General features: G+C 44.8%; 1 protein-coding gene and 1 non-coding gene across 3 annotated transcripts in view; both read right to left on the bottom strand.

Moving 5' to 3' along the window:
* LATS2 (large tumor suppressor kinase 2) overlaps positions 1–26,600 on the bottom strand; it is a 96,348-nt gene that overhangs the window by 53,524 nt on the left and 16,224 nt on the right. For both annotated transcript variants that reach the window (XM_025364689.1, XM_025364690.1), the window contains exon 2: positions 25,786–26,332. In XM_025364689.1, coding sequence (XP_025220474.1) covers positions 25,786–26,127 — 342 coding nt within the window. In that variant the 5' untranslated portion in view covers positions 26,128–26,332. The remainder of the gene's footprint in view (positions 1–25,785; positions 26,333–26,600) is intronic.
* On the bottom strand, positions 17,147–17,285 carry LOC112611219. The gene has a single exon (XR_003116588.1). It is a non-coding gene; the product is annotated as a U4 spliceosomal RNA (small nuclear RNA).

Genomic DNA, 26,600 nt, shown 5'->3' with positions numbered 1-26,600 from the left:
AAAAAAAAAAAAAAAAAATTATCGTCATGAGTGAGGAAGAGTTTCTGGTTGGCATCTGAGGGGTCGGACATGGGATCATTTTCAGGAAGACCTGTGGAGGGTTTCTTAAAAGGAACAGTACCAGCTTGTTCAATAACTCTACCTTTTGGTGTCATGTAGGATGGATCACTTCGGTTTTATCCCTATTCATGACACGTGAGGTAGTATGCCATGAAATTCTGTCTGATTGTCATTAGGTCTGCACTCATTGACCCAGACAGGTTCAGATCTCGACTGACACTGCTCACAACATTATCTGGACATACTAAATTTATGCTGGTCAGCTGGTTCACACGTGGTGAGGTCTCCCGTCCTCAACACAGAGGAGGAAGTGAAATTATTGCTGTGACCCCTTAGTGTTCCAGGCTACACAAAAGTAGAGCTGTGGAGATGCTACTGATGGCCATGCGGCCCTGTAGGTCTCGGTTGATTTTTTCACCAACTGTGACTTTCTGACTAGGACTAGATTAGGGACCCCTGCTATAAGGTTTGTTTAAAGTACAGCCTGATTTTGCCTGATGTTTTGGAAGAGCCTCTCCACCCAAAGACCTAGCCTGACCATCCTTAGGCCACCTCTGAAAGCACTGGCCATAAACAGGGCTGCCCATGAAATCAACACTAATCCCTGGAATACCCATCAGAAGCCCCACCCTCCTCTAGGCATAAGAAAGAACAGAAGGAAACAAATTATTCGCATCCACTGTAACTGGACCGTTCAAGTATGAAAGATGTAGACACCAGTAAAATCACCATCACAGGCCGGGCGCGGTGGCTCAAGCCTGTAATCCCAGCACTTTGGGAGGCCGAGATGGGTGGATCACGAGGTCAGGAGATTGAGACCATGCTGGCTAACACGGTGAAACCCCGTCTCTACTAAAAAATACAAAAAACTAGCCGAGCGAGGTGGCAGGTACCTGTAGTCCCAGCTACTCTGGAGGCTGAGGCAGGAGAATGGCGTAAGCCCGGGAGGCAGAGCTTGCAGTGAGCTGAGATCCGGCCACTGCACTCCAGCCTGGGCCATAGAGCGAGACTCTGTCTCAAAAAAAAAAAAAAAAAAAAAAAATCACCATCGCAACGAAGATACAGAATATTTCCATCAATCCCCAAATTTTTTTGGTGCCCCTTTTTGTACTCCCTCCCTCCACCCCACCCTAAGTAACTAATTACCCACTTTTTGTCACTATAAATGAGTTACCATTCTCTAAACTACTAAATAAATAGAACTGTGCAGTATGCGCTTTTTGTGTTCAGCATCTGTCATGCGGCATGATTCTGAAGTCCACTGATGCTGTTGTATAAGTGGCCCCTTGAGTTTCTTTGTTTTGGTTGGTAGTATTCTATTGCAGGGATGTGCCAAAATTCATCCATCCAACTATTGATGGACACTGGGCTTGTTTAGTTTTTTGCTATTACAAATAAAACTACTATAAATATGTATGTACAAGTCTTTTTATAGACATGTTTTCATTGCTCTTAAGTAGATACATAGGAGAGGAATGACTGAGACATATGGTAGGTATGTTTGACTTAAATTGTTTTGGCCTGGCACCATAGCTCATGCCTATAATCCCAGCAATTTGAAAGACAGAGGCAAGAGGATTGTTTGAGCCCAGGAGATGGAGACCAGCCTAGGCAACATAGCAAAACCTCATTTCAATTTTTAATTTAAAAAACATCAGTAAATAAACTGCTTTACATTTCTATGTGAATTTTAAGAAAATTCCAATTGCTGCACATTCTCACCAATTATTATCGGACCTTCATACTTTAGCCTTTCTAATGAGTATATAATATCTCATTGTGGTTTTCATTTGCATTTCTCTGATGATGAATGATGCTGTGTATCTTTTCATGTGCTTATTTGACATTCCTGCATATTTTTTTTGTGAAGTGTCTACTCAAATCTTATGCCCATTTTTAAAAGTTTGCCTTTTTATTATTGTAGTTCTTTATATATTCCAAATGTGAGTCCCTTGTCAGATATATGCATCAGTAATACTTTTTCTCATTCTGTGGATTGAATTTTGTTGTTTTAATGTCCTCTGAAGAGCAAATATTTTTCATTTTGTAAACATCCAGTCTACCAGGTTTCCTTTTATGTCCCATGAATTTTGTGGTGGATCTAAGAGATCTTTGCCTTTCTCAAGGTTGCAAGATTTTATCCTATGCTTTTTTCCCCAAAGTTTTTAGCTGTAAGTTCTATATTTAGTTCTACAATCTATTTTGACTTAATTTTTGTGAATGGTATGAGGTCAGAGTAAACATTAATTTTGACTCATCAGGCTATCCAGTTGTCTTAGCACCATTTGCTGAAAGAAACAAACAAAAAAACTCAACCTATGCCCCTTTCCTCATTGAATTTTCATGGTACTCGTGTTGAAAATCAATTGTAGTAAGTCCCATATCAGTGTGGGTCTATTTTTGTACTCTGTTCTGCTTACCTGTCTTTCTAGTCTTATGCCAAAGCCACACTGTCTTGCTTAGCTTTAGAGACTACCCACAATAGTCTAGTCCAAAGTCAGGACTAGCGGTTTTGAAAGTAGGTAGTTTAAGGACCCCACCTGTGCTCTGTTTTAAAACATTGCTTTTGCTATTCTAGGTACTTTGCAGTGCCGTATGAATTTAGAACCAGCTGTCAATTTCAATTTTTTTAAAAAATAAACCTGCTGAGATTTTATTTGGATTCTGCTGGATCCACAGATAACTGTGAGAACTGCCGTCTTAACAGTATTGAGTCTTCTGATCTGTGAACATGCTCTCTCCATTTATTTTGATATTTAATTTGATCAGCAATGCTTTGCAGTTTTAAGTGTACAGATCTTGCACATATTTTGTTAAATTTATCCCTAAGTATTTTGTATTTCTAAATACTACTGTAAATGAAACTGCATCTTAAATTTCAACTTTCTGGAGTCTCGTTCTGTCGCCAGTGGAGTGCAGTCGCACGATCTTGGCTCACTGCAACCTCCACCTCCCAGGTTCAAATGATTCTCCTGCCTCAACTTCCCGAGTAGCTGGGACTACAGGCATGCACCACCACGCCTGGCTAACTTTTGTATTTTAGTAGAGACAGGATTTCACCATGTTGGCCAGGATGGTCTCGATCTCTTGACCTTGTGATCCACCTACCTTGGCCTCCCAAAGTACTGGGATTACAGGCGTGAGCCACCGCGCCACGCCAAATTTCAACTTTGAAGTGTTCACTGCTAGTTCACAAAAAAAAAAGCTACTGATTTTTGCATACTGACCTTGTATCCTGTGACCATGCTAAATTATTAGAGGAAATTATTAGTTCTGGTAACTTTTTAAAATAGATTCCTTAAGGTTTTCTATAAAAAGGATCATGTCAAATGCAAATTGTTTTTCTTCTTTTCCAATCTGTGTACTTTTGTTTCTTTTTCCTTTCCTTACTGCACCAGCTAGGACCTCCAACGGAAGATGAAAGAGGACATCACACTTCATTACTAATCTCAGAGGCAAGTTATTTGGTTTTCCACCATTACATGTTGATGTTACCTGTGGATTTTACACAGATGCCCCGCAGCAAGTTGAGGAAGTTGCCTTTTATTCCTAGTTTGGTGATAGTTTTTGGTACAAATGGGTGGTGGATTTTTCTGAAATGCTTACTGTATCTATTGAGATGATGAAATGGTTTTTATTCTGTATTTTGTGATATGATGAGTTACATTGATTTTCTTTTTTTTTTTTTTTTGAGACGGAGTCTCGCGCTGTGTCACCCAGGCTGGAGTGCAGTGGCGCGATCTCGGCTCACTGCAAGCTCCGCCTCCCAGGTTCAGGCCATTCTCCTGCCTCAGCCTCCGAGTAGCTGGGACTACAGGCGCCCGCCACCACGCCCGGCTAGTTTTTTGTATTTTTAGTAGAGACGGGGTTTCACCATGTTAGCTAGGATGGTCTCGATCTCCTGACCTCGTGATCCGCCCGCCTCGGCCTCCCAAAGTGCTGGGATTACAGGCTTGAGCCACCGCGCCCGGCCACATTGATTTTCTAATGGTAAATTAACCTTGTATATCTGGGATATATTCCAGTTGATCCTGATGTATCATCTTCTTACCAAATGCCATTTACTAGTATTTTGGTAAGGATGTTTGGATTTATATTGCATTTATAAAAGATATTGGAATGCCAGGTGTGGTAGCTCACGTCTGTAATCCCAGCACTTTGGGAGGCCAAGGCAGGCATATCACAAGGTCAGGAGTTCGAGACCAGCCTGGCCAATACGGTGAAACCCCATCACTACTAAAAATACAGAAATTAGCCGGGTGTGGTGGGGCACACCTGTAGTCCCAGCTACTCGGCAGGCTGAGGCAGGAGAATGGCGTGAACCCAGGAAGCAGAGCTTGCAGTGAGCCAAGATCGTGCCACTGTACTCCAGCCTGGGCAACAGAGCGAGACTCCGTCTCAAAAAAAAAAAAAAAAAAAAAGATATTGGAATATTAGTCTGTAGTTTTTTTTTATGGTGGCTTTGGCAAGTCAATTTCAGAGTAATACCAGTCTCATAGAGTTTGGCTAGGATTATTATTACTTCTTCCTTAATTGTTTGATACAATTCACCAATGAAACCATCTGAGCCTATTGTTTTCTTTGTAGGAGGATTTTGATTATGAATTTCACATGAATTTCGTATCTGTAGTAGATACTGGGCTATTCAGACTTTTCTATTTCTTCTGGTGTCAGTTTTAGTAATATTCGTCTTTCAAGAAATTTGTCTATTTCAAAGTAGTCAAATGCATTGGCCAACAAATTGTTGTTTGTATCCTCCCTTATATTCTTTTAAATGTCTCTAGAATTCATAGTGGTGTCCCCCCATTCACTCCTGAAATTAGTTATTTGTTTCCACTGTGGGTTTGGGTTTTTTTCTTCCTTCTTTCCTTTCTCTCCCTTTCACAAGTTTAGCTAGAAGTTTATTAATCTTATTGATCTTTTCAAAGAACCTAATCAACTTTCTCTACTGTTTGTTCTCTTTATTATTTCTTTTCTTTAGCCAAATCACTTTAAAGTGCCCACCAATTTACCCAAATCCCAGAAATCTTAATGTATTATATTTTAATTATTCAAATCAAAATATTTTATAATTTCTTTTGTGACTCCTTCTTTGATTCATGAGTTACTTGGAAGTGAGTTAATACCCAAATATTTAGGGCTTTTGAAAATTCTTTCTCTGGCTGGGTGTGGTGGCTCACACCTGTAATCCCAGCACTCTGCAAAGCCAAGGTGGGAGGATTGCTTGAGCTAAGGAGTTTGAGACCTGCCTGGGCAACACCGCAAGACCTCTTCTCTGCTAAAATAAAAAAAAATTAGCCACACATGGTGGTGCATACCTATAGTCCCAGCTACTTGTGGTGCTGAGGTGGGAGAATCGCTTGAGCCCAGGAGGTCAAGGCCGCAGTGAGCCGTGTTTGCACCACTGCACTCCAGCCTGGGTGACAGAGCAAGATCCAGTCTAAAAATAAACAAAATTATTTTTTATGATTTCTTTGTGGACAAAGAACATATTCTGCAAGATATCAATCTTTGAAAATCTATTGAAACTTGTTCTATGTCTTTTTTTTTTTTTTTTTTGAGATGGAGTCTTGCTCTGTCGCCCAGGCTGGAGTGCAGTGGCGCGATCTCAGCTCACTACAAGCTCTGCCTCCCGGGTTCACGCCATTCTCCTGCCTCAGCCTCCTGAGTAGCTGGGACTACAGGCGCCGCCACCTCGCCCGGCTAATTTTTTATATGTTTAGTAGAGACGGGTTTCACCGTGTTAGCCAGGATGGTCTCGATCTCCTGACCTCGTGATCCACCCACCTCGGCCTCCCAAAGTGTTGGGATTACAGGCGTGAGCCACCATGCCCGGCCAATTTTTGTATTTTTACTAGAGACGGGGTTTTCCCGTGTTGGTCAGGCTGGTCTCAAACTCCCGACCTCAGGTGATCCACCCGTCTTGGCCTCCCAAAGTGCTGGGATTACAAGCGTGAGCCACTGCGCCTGGCCCACTTGTTCTATATCTTACAGTCTGTCTTTCTGAACATGCTGTGTGCATTTGAAAATAATGTGGGGTGGGAGGAGTGCGAAGATCAGAAAAAGTAACTATGGAGTACTATATGGGTGACGAAATGGTCTGTACACCAAACCCCCAAAACAGGTGTTTTCCTGTATTAATGAACCTGCATGTGTACCCCTTAATCCAAAATAAAAGAGAGAGTGATGGAGAAGGGGAGGAAAGAGGAAGGAAGGAAGGAGGGAAGGAAGGAGGGAAGGAAGGGAGGGAGGGAGGGAGGGAACAAGGGAGGGAGGGACAGACTGTATTCTTCACATATTGAGTGTGGCCTTTTATGGATGCCAATTAAATAAAGTGGCTCATAATGTTGTTCAAGTCTCCTATATCCTTACCGATATTTTTGTCTACTTTTCTATCAACCATTGAGGGGGGTATTAAAATTGCCAAGTATGACTGTGTTATCTACCCATATCTCCTTTAGCTCTTGCTGCATATACTTTGCTTCATATAGTTTGAAGCTTTGCTTTTAGGCATACTCACTACTACATTTTCCGGATCTACTGACCCTTCTATTTATGAAGTGTCCCTCTTTGCCTTGAGTAATACAGTTGTTCCTAAGCATCTATGAGGAATTGGTTTCAGGATCCCCCCCCACAAATACCAAAATCCCAGAATTATCAAGTCTCATATAAAATGAAGTAGTATCTGCATATAACCTATATATATCTTCCCATATATTTTCAATCATGTCTGGATTAGTTATAATACTGAATACAATGTAAATACTATGTAAATAGTTACACTATACTGTTTTTAATTTTTTTTTTTTTTTAATTGTTGTACTGTTGGCTGGGCGCGGTGGCTCAAGCCTGTAATCCCAGCACTTTGGGAGGCCGAGGCGGGTGGATCACGAGGTCAGGAGATCGAGACCATCCCTGGCTAACATGGTGAAACCCCGTCTCTACTAAAAATACAAAAAACTAGCCGGGCGAGGTGGCGGGCGCCTGTAGTCCCAGCTACTCGGAGGCTGAGGCAGGAGAATGGCCTGAACCCAGGAGGTGGAGCTTGCAGTGAGCCGAGATCGCGCCACTGCACCCCAGCCTGGGTGACACAGCGAGACTCTGTCTCAAAAAAAAAAAAAAAAAAAAATTGTTGTACTGTTATCTTTTGTTGGTGGTGGGGTATTTTGTGTTTTTTTTTTTAAGTTTTCTATCTGCAATTGGTTGAATCTGCAGATGCAAAACTCACAGATATGGACCAACCATATTCCTCATCTTGAAGGGTACTGCCTGATATTAATACTGCCACTGCGTGGCATATTGTTTTCCAGCTTTTTACTTTCAGTCTATTTGTGTCCTCGTATTTAGAATATGTCTCATGTGGACAGCATATACTTGCACTTAGCTTTTTATTCACTCCCATATTCTTTGCCTTTTGATTAAGGTGCTGAATCCCTTTGCAGTGAATGTTATTATTTAGGCCTGCTATTCCTATTTGTCTCATATTATTATTATTATTATTTTTTTAGTATTCTATTTTAACTGCTCTATTGGCTCTCTAGCTCTGTCTCTTTGAATTATATTTTAGTGGTTGCTCTAAAGATGGTAATATAATTTTTTTTGAGACAGGATCTGGCTCTATGGCCCAGGCTGGAGTGTATTGGCACCATCATGGCTCACCGCAACCTCCACCTCCCAGGCTCAAGCCATCCTCCCACTTCAGCCTCCCAAGTAGCTGGGACTACAGATGTGCGCCACCATGCCTGGCTAATTTTTTTTGCATTTTTTGTAGAGATGGGGTTTCACCATGTTGCCCAGGCTGGTCTCAGACTCCTGAGCTCAAGTGATCTGCCCACTTCAGCCTTCCAAATACTGAGATTACAGGTGTGGTAATAAACACTTTTAACTTACTACAATTGTATTAGGCCATTCTTGCATTGCTATAAAGAAATACCCGAGGCTGGGTAATTTATACAGAAAAGAGGTTTAACTGGTTCATGGTTCGGCAGGCTGTACAAGCATGGTACCAGCAGTTGCTGGGGTTCTGGGAAGGCCTCAGGGAGCTTTTACTCATGGAGGCAAAGTAGGAGCAGACACATCACATGATTAAGCAGGAGCAAGAGGGCAGGGGGAGGTGCCACACACTTTTAAACAACCAGACCTCATGAGAATTCACTATCTTGAGGACAGCAGCAAGAGGGTGGTGCTAAACTACTCATAAGAAATCTATCCCCATGGCTGGGCATGGTGGTTCACGCCTGTAATCTCAGCACTTTGGGAGGTCGAGGCAGGCAGATCACCTGAGGTCAGGGGTTCGAGACCAGCCTGGCCAACATGGTGAAACCCTGTCTCTACTAAAAATACAACACTTAGCAAGGCATGGTGGCACACACCTGTAATCCCAGCTACTCAAGAGGCTGAAGCAGGAGAATCGCTTGAACCTGGGACGGGGAGGTTGGACTGAGCTGAGATCGAGCCACAGCACTCCAGCCTGGGTGAAAGAGCTAGACTCTGCTTCCAAAAAAAAAAAAACAAAAGAAAGAAAGAAATCCACTCCCATGATCTAGTCCCACCACGCCTATCTCCAACACTGGGGATTACATTTCAACATGAAATTTGGGTGGGGACAAATATCCAAACTATATCAACAATCTACTTAAATGTTAATTTTGAGTTACACTAGAAAAGGAACTCGGCAATAATATATTTCCACTTAACTCTCCCAACTCATAGTGTTGTATCAATAAAGTGTTTTTACTTTAAATACTGATATGTCTTTTAAAGAGATTACAAGAAAGAAAATGAAAAATAAATTAGTATTTTATACTTATTGATATCTACTATTTTTAGTGCTCTTCATTGCTTCCTGTATATCCTTTAGCATTTCCCCCCCATACCCCTACCCCTTTAGTATTTCTTTTAATACAGGTCCCCTGGTAACAAATTTTCTCAGATTTTTGTTCCCCTGGAAATGTCTTTACAACACTTTCATTTCTGAAGGACAGTTTTGCTAGATATAAAATACTTGGTGTACTTTTTTCTTCAGCACTTTGAATGTGTCATTTCAATATATTCAGCTTTTATACTGTCTGATGAGAAGTCAGTTTTTAATCTTATCATTTTTCTGTATGTAACATCATTTTTCTCTGGGTGCTTTCAAGATTTTGTGTTTATCTTTGGCTTTCATTAGCTTAAATATGATAGGCCTAGGAGTTGTTTCCTCTGTGTTCATCCTGCTCTTGGTTTATTAAGCTTCTTAGATCTGCACTTGAATGCTTTTCACCACATCTGGGAAGCTTTTAACTATTACTGTGTCAAATGTTTAAGTATTTCCTTTCTATTCGTCTTCTTGGATTCCAATTTCACATATACTGGACAATCTCATATTATCCCACAAGTCACTGAGATTTCTGTTCATTTCTGTTCAATTTTTTTCTATGATTTTTGGATTGGGTAATTTCTACTAATTTATATTTCAGTTTACTGGTTCTTTCTATTGCCATACCTACTGTTATGTTGATACCATGTAGCCAATAAAATTTTTTTCACTTATTTTACTTTTCAGCTTAGAGTTTCCATTTTTGTAGTTTCCATTTCTCTGTAAAGATTTCCTGTCTGGGGCTGGGTGTGGTGGCTCATGCCTGTAATTCCAGCACTTTGGGAACCAGGGGGGTGTGGGGGAGCAGGGGATCACTTGAGCCTAGGAGTTTGAGACCAGCCTGGGCAAAACAGTGAGACTCTATCTCTACAAGAAAGTTAAACAGTGAGCTGAGTATGGCAGAGTGTGCCTGTAGTCACGGCTGCTTCGGAAGCTGAGAGGGAGGGTTGCTTGAGCCCAGGAAGGCTGCAGTGAGCTGTTATGGCACCCACTGCACTGTGGTCTGGGTGACAGAGCAAGACCCTGACTAATAAAAGATTTTCTGTCTGTGCATTCACTAACCCTGTATTTTCTCTTAATTCTGATACACTTCCCTTTCATTCTCTGAACATATTTTTAACAGCTTTTTAAAAAAAATTGTTTCAAAAACTAACAAAATTTGTCATTTTAACCATTTCATGATAGCAGTTTAAATTTGCTGTCTGCTAAAGCCAGCATCTGGTTCCTCCCGGTGCTACTGACTGCCTTAGTTCCTAAGGTCTCACTTTCCCTGTTCTCTCCATGTGCAGTAATGATGGCTAAAAACAATACTGCTGATAATACGTTGCAGCAACATTGCATTCTAATGGGTTAGGTACTCTGTTTTACAGGTGAGAGCTATGTGCTGCAGTTTGCCTAGATTCACACACAAACTGATCTCTGCTCTGTTCTTATGGCTTATCATTTTTTATTTATTTTTTTGAGACAGAGTCTTGCTCTGTCTCCCAGGCTGGAGTGCAATGGCACGATCTCGGCTCATTGCAACCTCCGCATCCCAGGTTCAAGCAATTCTCCTGCCTCAGCCTCCTGAGTAGATGGGATTACAGCGCCCGCCACCACGCCTGACGAATTTTTGTATTTTTAGTAGAGGTGGGGTTTAGCCACGTTTGGCCAGGCTGGTCTGGAACTCCTGGCCTCAAGTAATTGCCTGCCTCAGCCTCCCCAGGTGTTGGGATTACAGGTGTGAGCCACCACGCCCGGCCTTTTTTTTTTTTTTTAAGCTCATCAGCTATCGTTAGTATTAGTGTATTTTATGTGTGGTCCATGACAATTCTTCTTCTATTGTGGCCCAGGGAAAAGACTGGACACCCCTAAATAATCCCCAAGATGCTGAGAGACCTACCACAGTTCCCTGGATGATACTGACACAAATGGGAATTCAGAAAAGAACTTAGCAGGCACTCGGATGAACGGCTGTACAAGGCCACAGGATGGGTCGTGGAAGTGGGACTCGAAGGGTGGACCACGGCTGGCTGGGGAGTGCACTCCGGGGGGCGACAGCATGAGCGAATCCAGTGTGGGAGATAATCTCACAGCCTGGTGGCAGGGGAGGTGCAGAGGGCCGACCCAATGAGAACAGGGAGGCTGGGCCGGTACAAGAAATAAGTGGAGATCAGACTGGAAGAGGACGGTGAGGACAGTGGTTACCAAGGGACTTGCCATTCAGGAAAAGTTCACCGGGGGAATTACTGGGTCAGGGAGAATCCAGGTATAGCAGAGCAGGGTGTTAGCAGCAAAGACACGAGAAAAAAAAAAGTAGGCCACTGAAGAAAGGACTCATTAACAGAAAGACTGGAAGTGGAGCCTACCGCCAGAGACAATGTAAGCTAGGAACCTCTTGTTAGAAACGACTCCCAGACCGGGTTGAGAAAGAGAAGTGGGGAGGATGGGAGAGAACAAGGGATGGGGGGAGAGAGAACATACCTTCCTGGTGTAGAGAAAGAATTTGGAAACTACCAAGGAATCCTGAAAAGAGGGGTCAGCTGAGTCCCTGCTGACTTGATTTCTCTTTCTACGGTGACCTCAGAGAGGTAGAGACGTGATGGGAAGACTGGAAGCAAATAAGACGAGTTCAGTGCAGAAAGACCCAGCCACAGGGTGGGGCTTCTTAAAACATTTCCAGCCTCCAACTCCAGAAAAACCGTGGAAACACCAAAGCGGCAGAGCTGAGTTAAGCCATGTGGCATGGAGAAGAAACAGAAGGTGACAGAGACACACACGGAATCACTGAAGGCTCTTCTAGGCGTCTCCAAGGTTGACAGCCGGCACAGAGTACAATTTGTTCCACTACACTTGGCCACATTCTTGGGCCTCCCAGATGCCAAATGCCACTAGCTTTACAACAGCTCTCTGCTGACTAAAAGCTTTTATAAGCCAAATGAAGTTACTTCCAGTTTACATTAAATATGTACTTCTTGGCTGGAGAAATCTGTCACTGTTAATCATTTACTTTTGTACAAAACAACCTTTATTTCTATGACATGATTAATAATTCTTCTAATGTCATAACTACCCAAATATATATCAAAACCACAAGGACACACACATTCCACAAGTTTGAGCAAATCTTCTCCACGTGATTTCTGTGGGACAGGGGACCCGTCGCACCCAGGCTGGTTGGACAATGATCTTATTATTTCAGTAAAGCACGTCACAGCACCAGGAAGCCCAGTTCTCCAGCATCCTCACAAGTTTCTGAGCACTAATGACACATGGCACTGTGGTCAGACTGCCACCTCTGCATACCAACCACGGGCCAGTCACTTTACATTCTTTCTGGTCAGCGGGACAACTCAGAATATGGAGCAATTATCATCCCAAGTGTGTGGATGAGGAATCCTGAGGCTCAGAAGGTGCATGGTATGCCCTGGTGACACAGCCAAGGTGACACATGGCTACACTATGGCTTTCTAACCAAGGTCCAGCCTCCCTTTCTTCCTTACTAACAGTGCTCAGTTGCATTAGGGGTGGCCATATGCCCAGCTGAAGTACACATTTCCAAAGCTGCTTAAACCCCCGTGACCAAGTAACTGGGTCCTGACCGGGGAGGTGCTGGGGAAGCTCCCTGACAAAGAGCCAGAGCCAGCGCATCCTTCCCTGGTTCAGACCTGGAACACCATCACAGAGGTGCCACCTGGTGCAGTCACTTGCTAAGGGCGGCAGAGAGAGAGAGAGAAGGTGCCTATTCCTGATGACACTGTGAACTGCCGTGCCACCACAGCCCGCTCATCTCCAGCATCCTTCTTATTCTACCACTGGGGGTTAGGCCTCTGCGGTGGGATCGGCTACCAGCAGCTCGATTTAGTGCTTCTGACACCTGGGGCCGCTGCGGAGCCTACACAGCCAGGCTCGTTGCTGGGGGAGGGTACAGAGGGGAGAAGAATTTCCTGCCGTTTCCCACAGTACAGGAAAGTCATCAAGAACTCTTACGAAGAAAAAAGGCATCCACTAACAAATAAGTCAATTACAGAAGATTACAAATTGTAAAAATTTAACTATGAAAAAAATCTCCCTTCTAAATACAGGACTACAAAATAACTATATCTAAGATGGGGCTGAGCACAGTGGCTCACGCCTGTAATCCCAACACTTTGGTAGGCCAGGGCGGGAGGATCACTTGAGGCCAGGAGTTTCAGACCAGGCCGAGAAACACAGCAAGACTCCATCTCTATTGACAAGAACAAACTAAAACAAAACCAAAAAAATAAGCAAGAAAAGAAATCTGGCCGGGCGCAGTGGCTCAAGCCTGTAATCCCAGCACTTTGGGAGGCCGAGATGGGCGGATCACGAGGTCAGGAGATCGAGACCATCCTGGCTAACACGGTGAAACCCCGTCTCTACTAAGAAATACAAAAAATAGCCGGGCGAGGTGGCAGCGCCTGTAGTCCCAGCTACTCGGGAGGCTGAGGCCGGAGAATGGCATGAACCCGGGAGGCGGAGCTTGCAGTGAGCTGAGATCCGGCCACTGCACTCCAGCCTGGGCGACAGCGCGAGACTCCGTCTCAAAAAAAAAAAAAAAAAAAAAAAGAAATCTAAAACGAGTAAAACCTAATATATAAAAAATTGCATGATGAATGCAGTTTCAATTCAAGAGCTATGAATTTCTGGCCAGTAAATTTTAAGGCCAAAATAAAGAGACACTGGGTAGTGACTATGATAATGGATGTGGCATTTTTTTGTTGTTGTTAATTTTGAAATTCATCATAACCCTATTAAAAGTAATTCTAAAAGAGAGCATTGTTAAATGTCATAAAACATTCAATTTCCTTGTTGGTTTTTCCCCTATTTAGATCCTTGTTGGTTTTCTCTATTTACATCCACAAATGGTTTGGCAATGACAGAAACAGTTTAAATGAAGCCCCCACAGAGAACTGCATGCAGACTGGAGACCCAGAACTCACAGACCCAGAACTCTCCCAGGACCCCAACCATCAAGCCAGGCAAAGCTGGGGTTCCAGGCAACAAAAACCACCAATCTTGACTGTACACAAGTTCCCGCCTAGATCTCTACAACCACATGACAGCAAATAATCTCAGCAGTAAATCGTTTGGTGTGACACAACAAGCATTAAGTGAACAATATTTATGATCTCCAATATTTTTCATGTTACAGCCCACATAAAAAATGCTAAGATCTATACTGCACACGGGGATAGAAGAGAAGGCTGCTGGCAGTGGAGGGCAAAGAGCTGCAGGGACCAACACCACAGCACATGAGTAGCCAGTAATTCCTAGAGTCCACCTAGGGCCTGCGCCACTCACAGAGGTAAGTCATTCAGGGAGCAGAGAAAAGGTATTTCCTCAGCAGCTCCCCCTCCCCCTTTTTTGGGGGAACAGAGTCTTGCTCTGTCGCCCAGGCTGGAGTGCGGTGGCGCGATCTTGGCTCACTGCAACCTCTGCCTCCCAGGTTCAAGTGATTCTCGTGCCTCAGCCTCCTGAGTAGCTGGGACTACAAGCGTGTGCCACCACACCTAGCTAATTTTTAATAGAGACGGGTTTCACCACATTGGCCAGAGTGGTCTTGAACACCTGACCTCAGATGATCCACCCCCCTCAGCCTCCCAAAGTGGGCTTTGTATTCTTAATTGCAGCAACGGATGTGTGTGATAATAGAAAGTGGTAATGGTTCTCCAGTTTTAAGTACCAGAAAGCTCTCATTTTGGCGGTGAGTGGGGAGGCTCTTATTAAGTGCCTGAGGCTGGACCCGCTTTCCTGTTAAAACGGGCTTTTGGCCTGGCGTGGTGGCTCACGCCTGTAATTCCAGCACTTTGGGAGGCTGAGGCAGGTGGATCTTGTGAGGTCAGGAGTTCAATAACAACCTGGCCAACATGATGAAACCTGTCTCTACTAAAAATACAAAAATTAAGCCAGGCGTGGTGGCTCATGCCTGTAATCCCAGCACTTTGGAAGGCTGAGGCAGGTGGATCACGAGGTCAAGAGTGCAAGACCAGACTGGCCAAGATGGTGAAACCCTGTCTCTACTAAAAATACAAAAATTAGCCCGGCATGGTGGCAGGCGCCTGTAACCCCAGCTACTCAGGAGGCTGAAGCAGGAGAACTGCTTGAACCCGGGACACGGAGGTTGCGGTGAGTCCAGATGGTGCCACTGCACTCCAGCCTGGCCGACAGAGCAAAACTCTGTCTCAAAAACAAAAACAAAGCCAACTATTAAACTGACAGTTGCTTCTAGTTTTTAGTAGTAGTAGTGATAATATTCTTTGTTGGCAGGTTGGAAGTATAAATTCAATTGAATGATTTTTAAAAACCCACTTGGCAATACAAGTAAGAACGGTAAAAATGCTCTCAACATTTACCCTAGTAATTCCATTCCTAAAATGTATTCTGAGGAAATCAGTGATATCCATAAGAATGTATGTAGAAGAATGTTCATGACCAGCTCTTTACAATAAATTATGGGACATCTATCTGAACAATGGAATACAATGCAGATGTTAAAAATCATATTTCAGGGCCGGGTGTGTTGGCTCAGGCCTGTAATCTCAGCACTTTGGGAGGCCAAGGCAGGTGAATCACCTGAGGTCAGGAGTTCAAGACCAGCCTGGCCAACATGGTGAAACCCCATCTCTACAAAAATACAAAAATTAGCCACACATGATGGCGGGTGTCTGTAATTCCAGCTACTCAAGAGGCTGATGGGGGAGAATCGCTTGAACCCAAGAGGGGGAGGTTGCAGTGAGCCAGATCGTGCCACTGCACTCCAGCCTGGGCAACACAGCGAGACTCCATCTCAAAAAAAAAAAAAAAAATCATATTTAAAAAGACTATATAATGGAATGAAAATGTTTATGACATAATGCTTGTCTCTGTGCTTGTCTGTCAGGGGGTTTTGAGGAGCTTGCACAGTTCTGGGTCTCAGAAAGTGGCGACTAGAACCAAGTCACTGTCTCATAGGCCTTAAAATCTACACAGGGAGACACACAACTACTCAACAGCAGATTCTGATAAACACTGGGGGAGAAAATTATGGTGTCATGGGAGAGAACAGAGGGACCTAATTTTGACTGGGGGCTCAGAAAAGGCTTTTCTGAATCACAGACCGAAAGATGAGCCCTGAGGGAGAAGTGGGCCTGGTCCTGCAGAGGGGCCAGCACTGGGCAGCCTGAGAGACAGGCAGAGTGGGCAGGGCCAGGGCAGGCAGGGCCAGGGTGGTCAGGACCAGGGTGGGTAGGGCCAGGGTGGGCCTGCCAGGAGGTGGGATCCTGCGGCTACAGGTGGGCCCTGCCTGCCAGCTCCCGGGCACCATCCCGAGGCCAGAGAAAAGGTTTCCAGAAGGGAAATGACAGAATCTTCCCTTTTCAGAATGAGGGGGGCCAGCCATGGTGGCCCACGTTTGTAGTCCCAGCTACTTGGGTGGATTGCTTGAGCCCAGGAGTTCGAGGCTGCAGTAAGCCATGATCATGCCACTGCACTCCAGCCTGGGCGACAAAGCAAGACCCTGTCTCAAAAAACAAAACAAAACAAATCAGACTGAGGAGGGTACTGTGCAGGCAAAGTTGGAGAAAGACGCAGGAGGGGCAGCCGGGAGCCACCAAGATCCCAGGAGCAAAGGTGGAGACTGTACGGGGGGGCAGGAGAGGCCAGTGTATGAGGTGCTTCGGAGGAGAACTGACTGAGGTGATCTGATGGGCCACAAGGCCTCAATTCTGTTACACAAAATGTATGTGTGTGAGCCGGGCGCGGTGGCTCAAGCCTGTAATCCCAGCACTTTGGGAGGCTGAGACGGGCGGATCACAAGGTCAGGAGATCGAGACCATCCTGGCTAACATGGTGAAACCCCGTCTCTACTAAAAATACAAAAAACTAGCCGGGCGAGGTGGCGGGCGCCTGTAGTCCCAGCTACTCGGGAGGCTGAGGCAGGAGAATGGCATAAACCCGGGAGGCAGAGCTTGCAGTGAGCTGAGATCCGGCCACTGCACTCCAGCCTGGGCGACAGAGCGAGACTCCGTCTCAAAAAAAAAAAAAAAATGTATGTGTGTGGTACATTATATAGTTTAATATATAATTCCATATTTTTTTTTTATTAAAAAAATAGGGTCTTGCTATGTTGCCCAGGCTGGCTTTGAACTTACAAGCTCAAGCAATCCTCCTGCCTCAGCCTACCAGAGTGTTGAGATTACGGGTGTGAGTCACTGCAACCCACCTATTACATCTCTCTCTTTTTTTTTTCAGTCTCTGTAGAGACTGTCAAAAATTGCCAGTGCTGACTACATTTCAAGTTGTCATGGTGGGGTATTGGAAAGTTTCCAATTAGCAATAATTGCACCTTGGATAAACCTCATTGACTGTGACACTGCCACTGTGCAAAGCTTTTTATCTATTTTTGTAATTAGATAAAAGTTGTCCAGTTTTATACCAACATGTTAACAGCAGTCTTACTGGGATGCCGAGGCGGGCGGATCACCTGAGGTCGGAGTTCTAGACCAGCCTGACCATCATGGAGAAACCCCGTATCTACTAAAAATAGCCGGCCACAGTGGCGCATGCCTGTAATCCCAGCTCCTCGGGAGACTGAGGCACGGCGGATCGCTTGAACCCGGGAGGCGGAGGTTGCAATGAGCTGAGATCGCCCCACTGCACTCCAGCCTAAGAACAGAGCGAGATTCCATCTCAAGAAAACAAAAACAAAAACAAACAAAAACTAGGAGCTTAAGGTTGGGGGGGGATTATGACACAGAGGGGTATGCTTTGCTTGTGTTTTGTGAAAGTAATTTAAAACCCTACATTAAAAAGGTATGTGGTGTGCCTTATGGAAGAGCCAAAATTAATGTGAAAGTCACTAAGAAAAAGAAAAGGGAAAAAGGCAAGGACCTGCTACACCCAAAAGCCATTGTAATACAATTTCCTGTTACATGACCGACATTCCTAAACATAAGTGTTTCTTTCTTCCCTCTCCTCTTATTAATATGTTCAGTAACACCAAAGGTGGTTCCCTTTCAAGAGGAAGGGAGAAAGAGGAAATGTACATGTTATCTAAATTCCTTTTATCTTTTTCATTAGCAAATATCTTTATTACAATGAAGCAATCCTGTGGCAGGACCTTGCCACCAAGACAAAGGGCTGGGAGATTAGTGTTAACCATTTCTCTATAGCTTTCTTGGTGATGCATGTTGTGAGAATTAAGTCAAATAAAATCCCGAGGAGATCTGCATTTCTGGTTAGCATCTTTTCCAGGGTCTGACAACTGGGGTGAGGGTTTTGGCTGGACTAGTACACAGAACCTTCACTGGTCAGCAAGCACTGAGGAGCACACGCCCTGCAGTGTGGGAGGCCTTGTGGGCACAGGGGGATAAACTCCAAGATCCAGGCCCCCAGAGACACTGCCTCAGACAGGGAAAGCAAGACTGGGGCACGACAATCTGACAACACAATGCCCAACGCATAGAGCATCCTTGGGGTTAGAAATAAATTTCTGAGGCCAGGCGAGGCGGCTCACACCTGTAATCCCAGCACTTCAGGAGGCTGAGGTGAGTGGATCCCCTGAGGTCAGGAGTTCAAGACCAGCCTGACCAACATAGTGAAACCCCATCTCTACTAAAAATACAAAATTAGCTGGGCGTGGTGCCGCATGCCTGTAATCCCAACTACTTGGGAGGCTGAGGCAGGAGAATCGCTTGAATCTGGAAGGCAGAGGTTGCAGTGAGCCGAGATAGCGCCAATGCATTCCAGCCTGGGCAAAAGAACGAAACTCCATCTCAAAAAAAAAAAAAAAAAGAAAGAAAGAAATTTCTGGCTGGGCATAGTGGCCCATGCCTGTAATCCCAGTATTTTGGGGGGTTGAGGCAGGTGTATCACTTCTGACTAGGAGTTCAAGACCACCCTGGGCAACATGGTGAAACCCCATCTCTACAAAAAATAGAAAAATTAGCTTGTGGTCTCAGTTACTTGGGAGGTTGAGGCAGAGAATTGCTTGAGCCCAGGAGGTCAAGGCTACAGTGAGCCAGGCTACTGCACTAGCCTGGGCGACAGACGTTGTCTCAAAAAAAAGAAAAAGAAAAAGAAAAAGAAATGTCTTTGCTATGGAAGTTTGAATAGGAATAGCTCGTATCCAGGTGGAAGAGCCTGTGTAAAAAGGAATCTGAGTGGAATCACAGCAGATACTAGAATCCAGATAGGTGGTGATACTTCCAGGCAACAAAATCATGCGTCAGAGAGCCCCAAAGCAAGCAGGCGGGAAGAGCTGTCTGGAGGCCATGCTGTGTGGCTGAGACACTGCAGAGAGCTCCTCTGTAGAGGGGAGCATGTGGGGAGGATAAGACCAGGGCCTGGGAGGCCCTGGAAGCTGCAGCAGAGCCAAGGCGGGAGTCAGGCTGGCCAGTTGCCAGGGACGTGGCAGGCAGCCATGTATGGATGCCCGGGGAATGAGAGGAGAGGAGAGGGACCCTGAGAAACCCCATGCCCCACAGACATGAGGGAAAAGAGAAGCAACCTCTATGAGGATGGAAATGAGAAAAGAATTCTTATCTGAGGAATCTGGAGTCCTTTTAAATTACTGGGCCCAGAGAAACATTAAACTGAGAGAACAATCACATTCTACTTCCCCCTTGAGGCATGTATTCACTTTTTTTTTTTTTTTGGGTGGAGTCTCACTCTGTTGCCCAGGCTGGAGTGCAGTGGCGAGATCTCGGCTCACTGCAAGCTCCACCTCCTGGGTTCACACCATTTTCCTGCCTCAGCCTCCCGAGTAGCTGGGACTACAGGCACCTGCCACCACGCCCAATTTTTTTGGCTAATTTTTCTGTATTTTTAGTAGAGACGGGGTTTCATGGTGTTAGCGAGGATGGTCTTGATCTCCTGACCTCATGATCTGCCCGTCTCGGCCTCCCAAAGTGCTGGGATTACAGGCGTGAGCCAGTGCGCCTGGCCACGTGTTCACTTTTTGAAACTGCCTGCTGTTGCCACAAGTGGCTATAAATTAACCTAATAATGCCACACTGGACACTATAACCCACACCCTACAGCTTGACGATGTATAGCCAATCACTAAATCAATGTTATTTGTGTAAGCCAATCAGAATTCCTCACAAACAACTTTGTCTCAGCCCACTCCCTGCCCCCTTTTTGCCTTTATTTATATTTATTGGTTTGTTTTTTGAGATGAGACCTCACTCTGTCACCCAGGCTGGAGTAAAAATTCACCTGTAACTGCGGCTCATCACAGTGTGTGTCCAAGGCAACCTGAATCTATGCTCCAGGGTTGCAGTCCTCAAGCTTGGCCCAAATAAACTCTCTACTTCTATTAATTTTGCCTCAGCCTCTTCCTTTTAAGTTGAAATATCCACGGAACTTAAAAAGGCAGCAGCAGCTATCCAGCGATGAGCCAGCAATACATACACTGGACATCAAAGACGGAGAGCGAAATGGCCACTCTGCGGGAGTACTGAACTCCTTCCTCAGACCTGTCGCTCGTTCTGGATGTGTGAAGGGTACATCTGACAAGGACCCTGCACGCAGGTCAGGAAGGGCTCCGGTAGGCAGGGGAGAGCTTGAGTCACCTGCCTGACACATTTTCATGCCCTCAGCCAGTTTCTTCTAAAACACTGGGCCAACTAGAACCCATCTCCCACCGCTGTACTGTTCTGAGGAGACGACACATGGCAAACGCTTAGGACAGTGTCACACACAGGGCCTCTGCCAACACCAGTCCTCATTCCTGTGAGACCCCACGTGCCCCAGAGGGTCTCACCCCTTTGCAGTGCTATCTAGGTTGGCAAAGGCCTCGGTCTGCACTTGTGTGGTGAGTGGAGAAGGCTTGCTTTTTCTGCACGTTTTGGCTTGAGAATGTGAAGAATTCAATCCCTTTTCTTATTTATTTATTTATTTATTTTTTTTTTTTTTTTTGAGACAGAGTCTCGCTTAGTCGCCCAGGCTGGAGTGCAGTGGCGCGATCTCGGCTCACTGCAAGCTCCGCCTCCCGGGTTCACGCCATTCTCCTGCCTCAGCCTCCCGAGTAGCTGGGACTACAGGCGCCCGCCGCCTCGCCCGGCTAATTTTTTGCATTTTTAGTAGAGACGGGGTTTCACCATGTTAGCCAGGATGGTCTCGATCTCCTGACCTCGTGATCCGCCCGCCTCGGCCTCCCAAAGTGCTGGGATTACAGGCGTGAGCCACCGCGCCCGGCCAATCCCTTTTCTTATTAAGCAGATCGCCCCTGATTCACTGGGAGGCTGGCGTGGCCGCTGTTCTCAGGAAGCCTGCCTCTCAGTGCACATCCTCACCACTGGCTGTCTTCTTTATGCCTTTCCTTATTTGGTCTAATATAATCAGTTTATCCGTTTGTTTGTTTATTTACATTTCTTCCCTACCCTCATTCCATTGAAGTTTTAAATCACTTAAACATGATAAAGTGGGGGAAAGAACTGGATTAATCAGGATTAGGAAATTACAGCTGACACAATATTCAGGACCAGGACAATGTATCAACGCTGAGCCACAGACTGGGCACCTCTCAGCAGATCAGAGGAAGGGTGGACAGGCAGGACACAGGCCGGCCACGAGAAAAAGCACATGCCAGTTTCTCAAGGAAAGCAGAACCCCTTCCTAGTCCTCGCATCCAAAGAAAGTCCTCCCAGAGGGCACCATGTGGCAAAGTGCTTTGCTATTCTGAGGGGTCCAGGGGCCATGGGCCTCCCCTGGGAGTTACTGAATTGGAACCTCATTCTCACAGGACTCAGAGGCACCATCCTGAGTGCCATAATTAAGAGCAGGGAGTGCAGCGAGCTGATGACACCCCCCACCCACACCATGCAGATGCTCCACTGCAACTGGACAGAGAAAGCAAGTCCCAGGCTTCTGTGGAACAGAAATGTTTTGCAGACTTAAATGCAAATTTAAATGGTCACTTATGCCAATAACTATCCGACGCTCAAAATATGATACCCATAACGAAAAGACTTACCTTTCCGACTCCTTAAATCTATATTTAAAGAGCAGCTCCTCCCATAAGAAATATTAATCTAGTGGCCTAGTTTTTATTCTACAGGAATTTTCTTGAGTCTTCAGTAATTTATGTGCCAAAGATTAATAAACATATCATTTGACATACACGTTATAACCTTACACAGAAAATACCCTAAAGTTTTTTACTTTTTCCAGAAATTTCCATGTTAAAGTATTTTAATTAAAAATATACTCAGGCCGGGCGCGGTGGCTCAAGCCTGTAATCCCAGCACTTTGGGAGGCCGAGACGGGCGGATCACGAGGTCAGGAGATCGAGACCATCTTGGCTAACACAGTGAAACCCCGTCTCTACTAAAAAATACAAAAAAAACTTAGCCGGGCGAGGTGGCAGGCGCCTGTAGTCCCAGCTACTCGGGAGGCTGAGGCAGGAGAATGGCGTGAACCCGGGAGGCGGAGCTTGCAGTGAGCTGAGATCCGGCCACTGCACTCCAGCCTGGGTGACAGAGCGAGACTCCGTCTCAAAAAAAAAAAAAAAAAAAAAAAAAAAAATACTCAAACATGCTAGTTACATGGGTGGGTTTAATACGTGAAAATTCACTATGCTGTGTGCTTAGAAATTGTGTACTTTTTTTAAAGTAAATTTTACTTTAATAAAAAGTTAAGGCTGGGTGTGGTGGCTTGAACTTATAATCCTAGCACTGTGGGAGGTTAAGGCAGGCAGATTGCTTGAGTCCAGAAGTTCCAGACCAGCCTGGGTAACATAGCGAGATACCATCTCCAGAAAAAAATTTGAAAACTGGCCAGATGTGGTGGCACGTCTGTAGTCCCAGCTACTTGGGAGGCTGAGGTAGGAGGATCGCTAGAGCCCAGAAGGTCGAGGCTTCAGTGAGCAGTGACCTCACCACTGCACTCCAACCTGGGCAACAGAGCAAAACCCTCTTAAACAAAACAGTAGGAGTGGCTGGGCGTGCGCGGTTACTCATGCCTGTAATCCCAGCACTTTGGGACGCCAAGGCGGGCAGATCACGAGGTCAGGAGATTGAGATCATCCTGGCTAACACGGTGAAACCCCGTTTCTACTAAAAATACAAAAAATTAGCCGGGCGTGGTGGCGGGCGCCTGTAGTCCCAGCTACTCGGGAGGCTGAGGCAGGATAATCGCTTGAACCCTGGAGGCAGAAGTTGCAGTGAGCCCATACCGTGCCACTGCACTCCAGCCTGGGTGACAGAGTGAGACTCTACCTCAAAAACCAAAAACAAAAACAAAAACAAAAAACAGTAGGAGTGAAAGGGAGAAAAGCTGCAACAGTAGGAACTCTCAGCCAGACATGGTGATACACGCCTGTAATCCCAGCACCTTGGGAGGCTGAAGCAGGCAGATCACTTGAGGTCAGGAGTTTGAGACCAGCCTAGCCAACATGATGAAACCCCATCTCTGCTAAAAATACAAAAATTAGCCAGGCGTGGTGTCGTGTGCCTGTAACCCAGCTACATGGAGGCTGAGGCAGGAGAATTGCTTGAACCCAGGAGCCGAGGCTGCAGTGAGCCAAGATGACGCCACTGCACTCCAGCCTGGGCGACAGAGCAAGACACCATCTTAAAAAAAAAGAACTCTATCTATTATACTGAATTCAGATCATCTTTTTAACAAACAGACACATACAACTCCAAAGGTACTGTTATCTTTTTCTCTCTTATTATTTGGGTTCACATAATGACTTTCCTACCTGAATTTTCTGAAAGCAAATGCATTTTTTATCCAGACCAAGAAATGGGAGTTGGAGGGGAAAGGTGGAGGCACAGCTGTTTTAAGTTATAAAGTAACACCACACACCAAACTGACTGAATTATTTCAAGGGCATTAAATATGGTAAATGGAGGCCTTTCTGCTAGCAATTAACATAAATTAAATGCTGATGGAAACTTCATCGGTGTCATGATCCTTACTTTTATTGTATTTGTGTGTTTCTGTATTGCAAACAGCCCTGGCTTTATTACTTCTTGCACTATAATTATCACTAATGGATTTTACCTAATAAGATCCCACCTGCATTTGGGATTATTTGCTTGACTTGTTTCTTTTTCTCACAGCTGAAACACAACTGCAAAGAACACAGGGGCTCCGCTTGCCTCCTTTGTCTGCAAGTGATTTACAGGAGATTTTAAGCCCTGCTGTTGGCCCGAAATTTCTCTGCAATCTTACTCCAGATTTCCCCAGGACTGCTCCTTTCCTGCTTTCAAAACTGCTGAGTTCTGTACGTCAAGGGATGGTGCTTGGCAGCATATTTAACTTCATGCTTTCACAATGAGAATGGCTGTGGCTTTGCTGTCAGCTTCACTGCTGAAACACTCTGCACCACATAACTCACAACCCTGTGCTTTATCAAAGCAGCTCAACGTAACAACGCTCACTATATACAAGTTAATCCCAGTATGGCCCAAAGTATCGAGGAAGCCCCCTACAAAACAGCAGGATTCATTTCACAAACATCTCCTCTGAGAAATGTAAGGTCTACGGTAATAAACTACAAGAGGATTGAGATTGGTTTTGGAAATAACAAATAACACTGTTAGCCTTTTCCTACGACTGCAACACCAGGAGTATGTAATCAGGTTATTTCTAAGAAACCAGCAGTGCTTGGGCCATCCTAACATGCTTTGAGCATGAAATCTTACTACTTTTCCAAGGCACCAAAAATACTTAGCTTATTTCTGCTTCATGCAACTATAATTTTTAAGATGACAGATTGTAATAAAGCACTAGCTTTCATGAATCATTTCATAATGCAATTATGTTTTTACCTGTTACATTTCACTAATTACATTTTTACCTGGTTGGACACTAGTTCCATTTTATATGGTCCTGTCCCTGAACTTGGATTTTATTCAGGCGTATGAACGGCTAAGAGATCATAAATGTATGGCTATGAGGTGTAGGGGTGTGTGTGTGTGTGTGTGTTTTAAATAGAGATAGCGTCTCGCTCCGTTAACCAGGCTTGGAGTGCAGTGGCTATCACAGCTCACCGCAGCCTCAAACTCCTAGGCTCAAGCGATCCCGCCTGCCTCAGCATCCCAAGTAGTTGGGACTACAGGTGCACACCACCACGTCCAGCTTTTTATTTTTTGTAGAGACAGGGAGTCTCGCTATATTGTCCAGGCTGGTCTCAAACTCCTGGCCTCAAGTGATCTTCTTGTCTGGCCTCCCAAAGTGCTGGGATTACAGGTGTGAGTCACCACACTCATTGCTGTAAGTTGTGTATTAACGTACAAACTGGTGCCACCTCCACTAATGTATCCTTTAATCCTAAACAACTAAAACGTGAGACTGTGTTGCCACAATTCTGACGATTTCTCAAGCTTTTTCTTTCTAGTTTTTTCTCATTTACTGAACATGTTAATACTTACACCCCCTGTGACAGCACATACACTATTTTTTTAAATAGGAGAAAACTGAGTCAGAGAATACCCAATGCATGTTGCTCAACCCTCCCATTTCTAGAAGAAAAAAAAATGCACAAACCAAAACAAGAAAAGGGAAGCCAGTCTCTTTCCACGACAGCTCAGAATAACCCGAATAAACACCAAAAAAAAGGGGGCTAAGCATGAAAGCCCTTTTCATCTCCACAAGAACAGAACAGAAAAATACACGTTACAATTTCAGGAGACCTCAGCAACTTCTGGATCTTGCCTGAAAAGGAAAAGCAGCTCAAAAGACCCTTTCAGAGAGAGAAGGTAGAGAACCTTCCATTGTGAGTTCAATTATGTGTTAAAACGGCCTTGGATTTTTAACCTAGAAACACTTGTATAAGTAGTAACCAATTCAAAGCCTTCAAGTAGTTGCCAGACCATTCTGACTGCCCCAGCTGTCCCACAGCTGCCTCTGCACACGGCCTTGTGGAGGCCTGTACCCACCTGGTCGCATCCTGCGTTCACCAGTTCCTGCAGCATTTGCCGGTTCACTTCTGCAGCTGCAGAGGTGCCTGATTCATTAGCAAAAGGCAACAAGGAATATCTGATTTCCCTCAAGGCTTTCTGATAAGGTCCGAACTTTGGGGTGGCTCTCATCTGCTGCTGCTGTCTGGCGGCATCTTTGCTCCCCAGGACTTTGGCATCCAGGGAAGTGTCACTGTTTGGGCCCACAGGTAGCCCCTGAGCCGAAGACTTGGATGGCTGCTTTAACCCCTCACGGATCTCCTGCAGTCGCTGCCGGCTATTTCCAGAGTAAGTTGTGGCAGGAAAAGTCTTTGGCCTCATTGTTAGTCCAGTTTCCTTTTACCATAAATACAATCTTCTTAAAGTGTTTTATTATTTTTTTAAAAAAAACTGTCAATAGTATCAGTTTGTTGTAAACATACTTTCAAAATAATTTCCTTTTGAAAATGTTCTTTCCTTCAATTTTTGTGGTTCCTATGGAGAACCTAAAATTTTCCAAAGTCTTCATTTTGAAGATCATCACTCTCTGAAAAAGAAAATAAATGGGAGAGAAATGTTCATTTGTCGTTTTCACACAATGTTAATGCTATTTTTCAGAAACGAACAGTGATCGCGGACATATACCACTTGGAAAGAAAAGACAGAACGCATCACCTCTCAGAAATGACAAAAATACTGTTCAACCATGGTTAGAGCACATGACATCTAGGGCTGTCCCAAAATGTTTCCTGTAATACGTAATCTGCAACAAAGTAAATCGCTATAAATATTCAACTCAGGGCAAGAACAGTAGT

This window comes from Theropithecus gelada, chromosome 17 (assembly GCF_003255815.1).
Source record: "Theropithecus gelada isolate Dixy chromosome 17, Tgel_1.0, whole genome shotgun sequence".
NCBI classification, from domain to species: Eukaryota; Metazoa; Chordata; class Mammalia; order Primates; family Cercopithecidae; genus Theropithecus; species Theropithecus gelada.
Note: the sequence above shows the minus strand (reverse complement) of the source record. Positions and strands in the feature narration are given on the sequence as shown.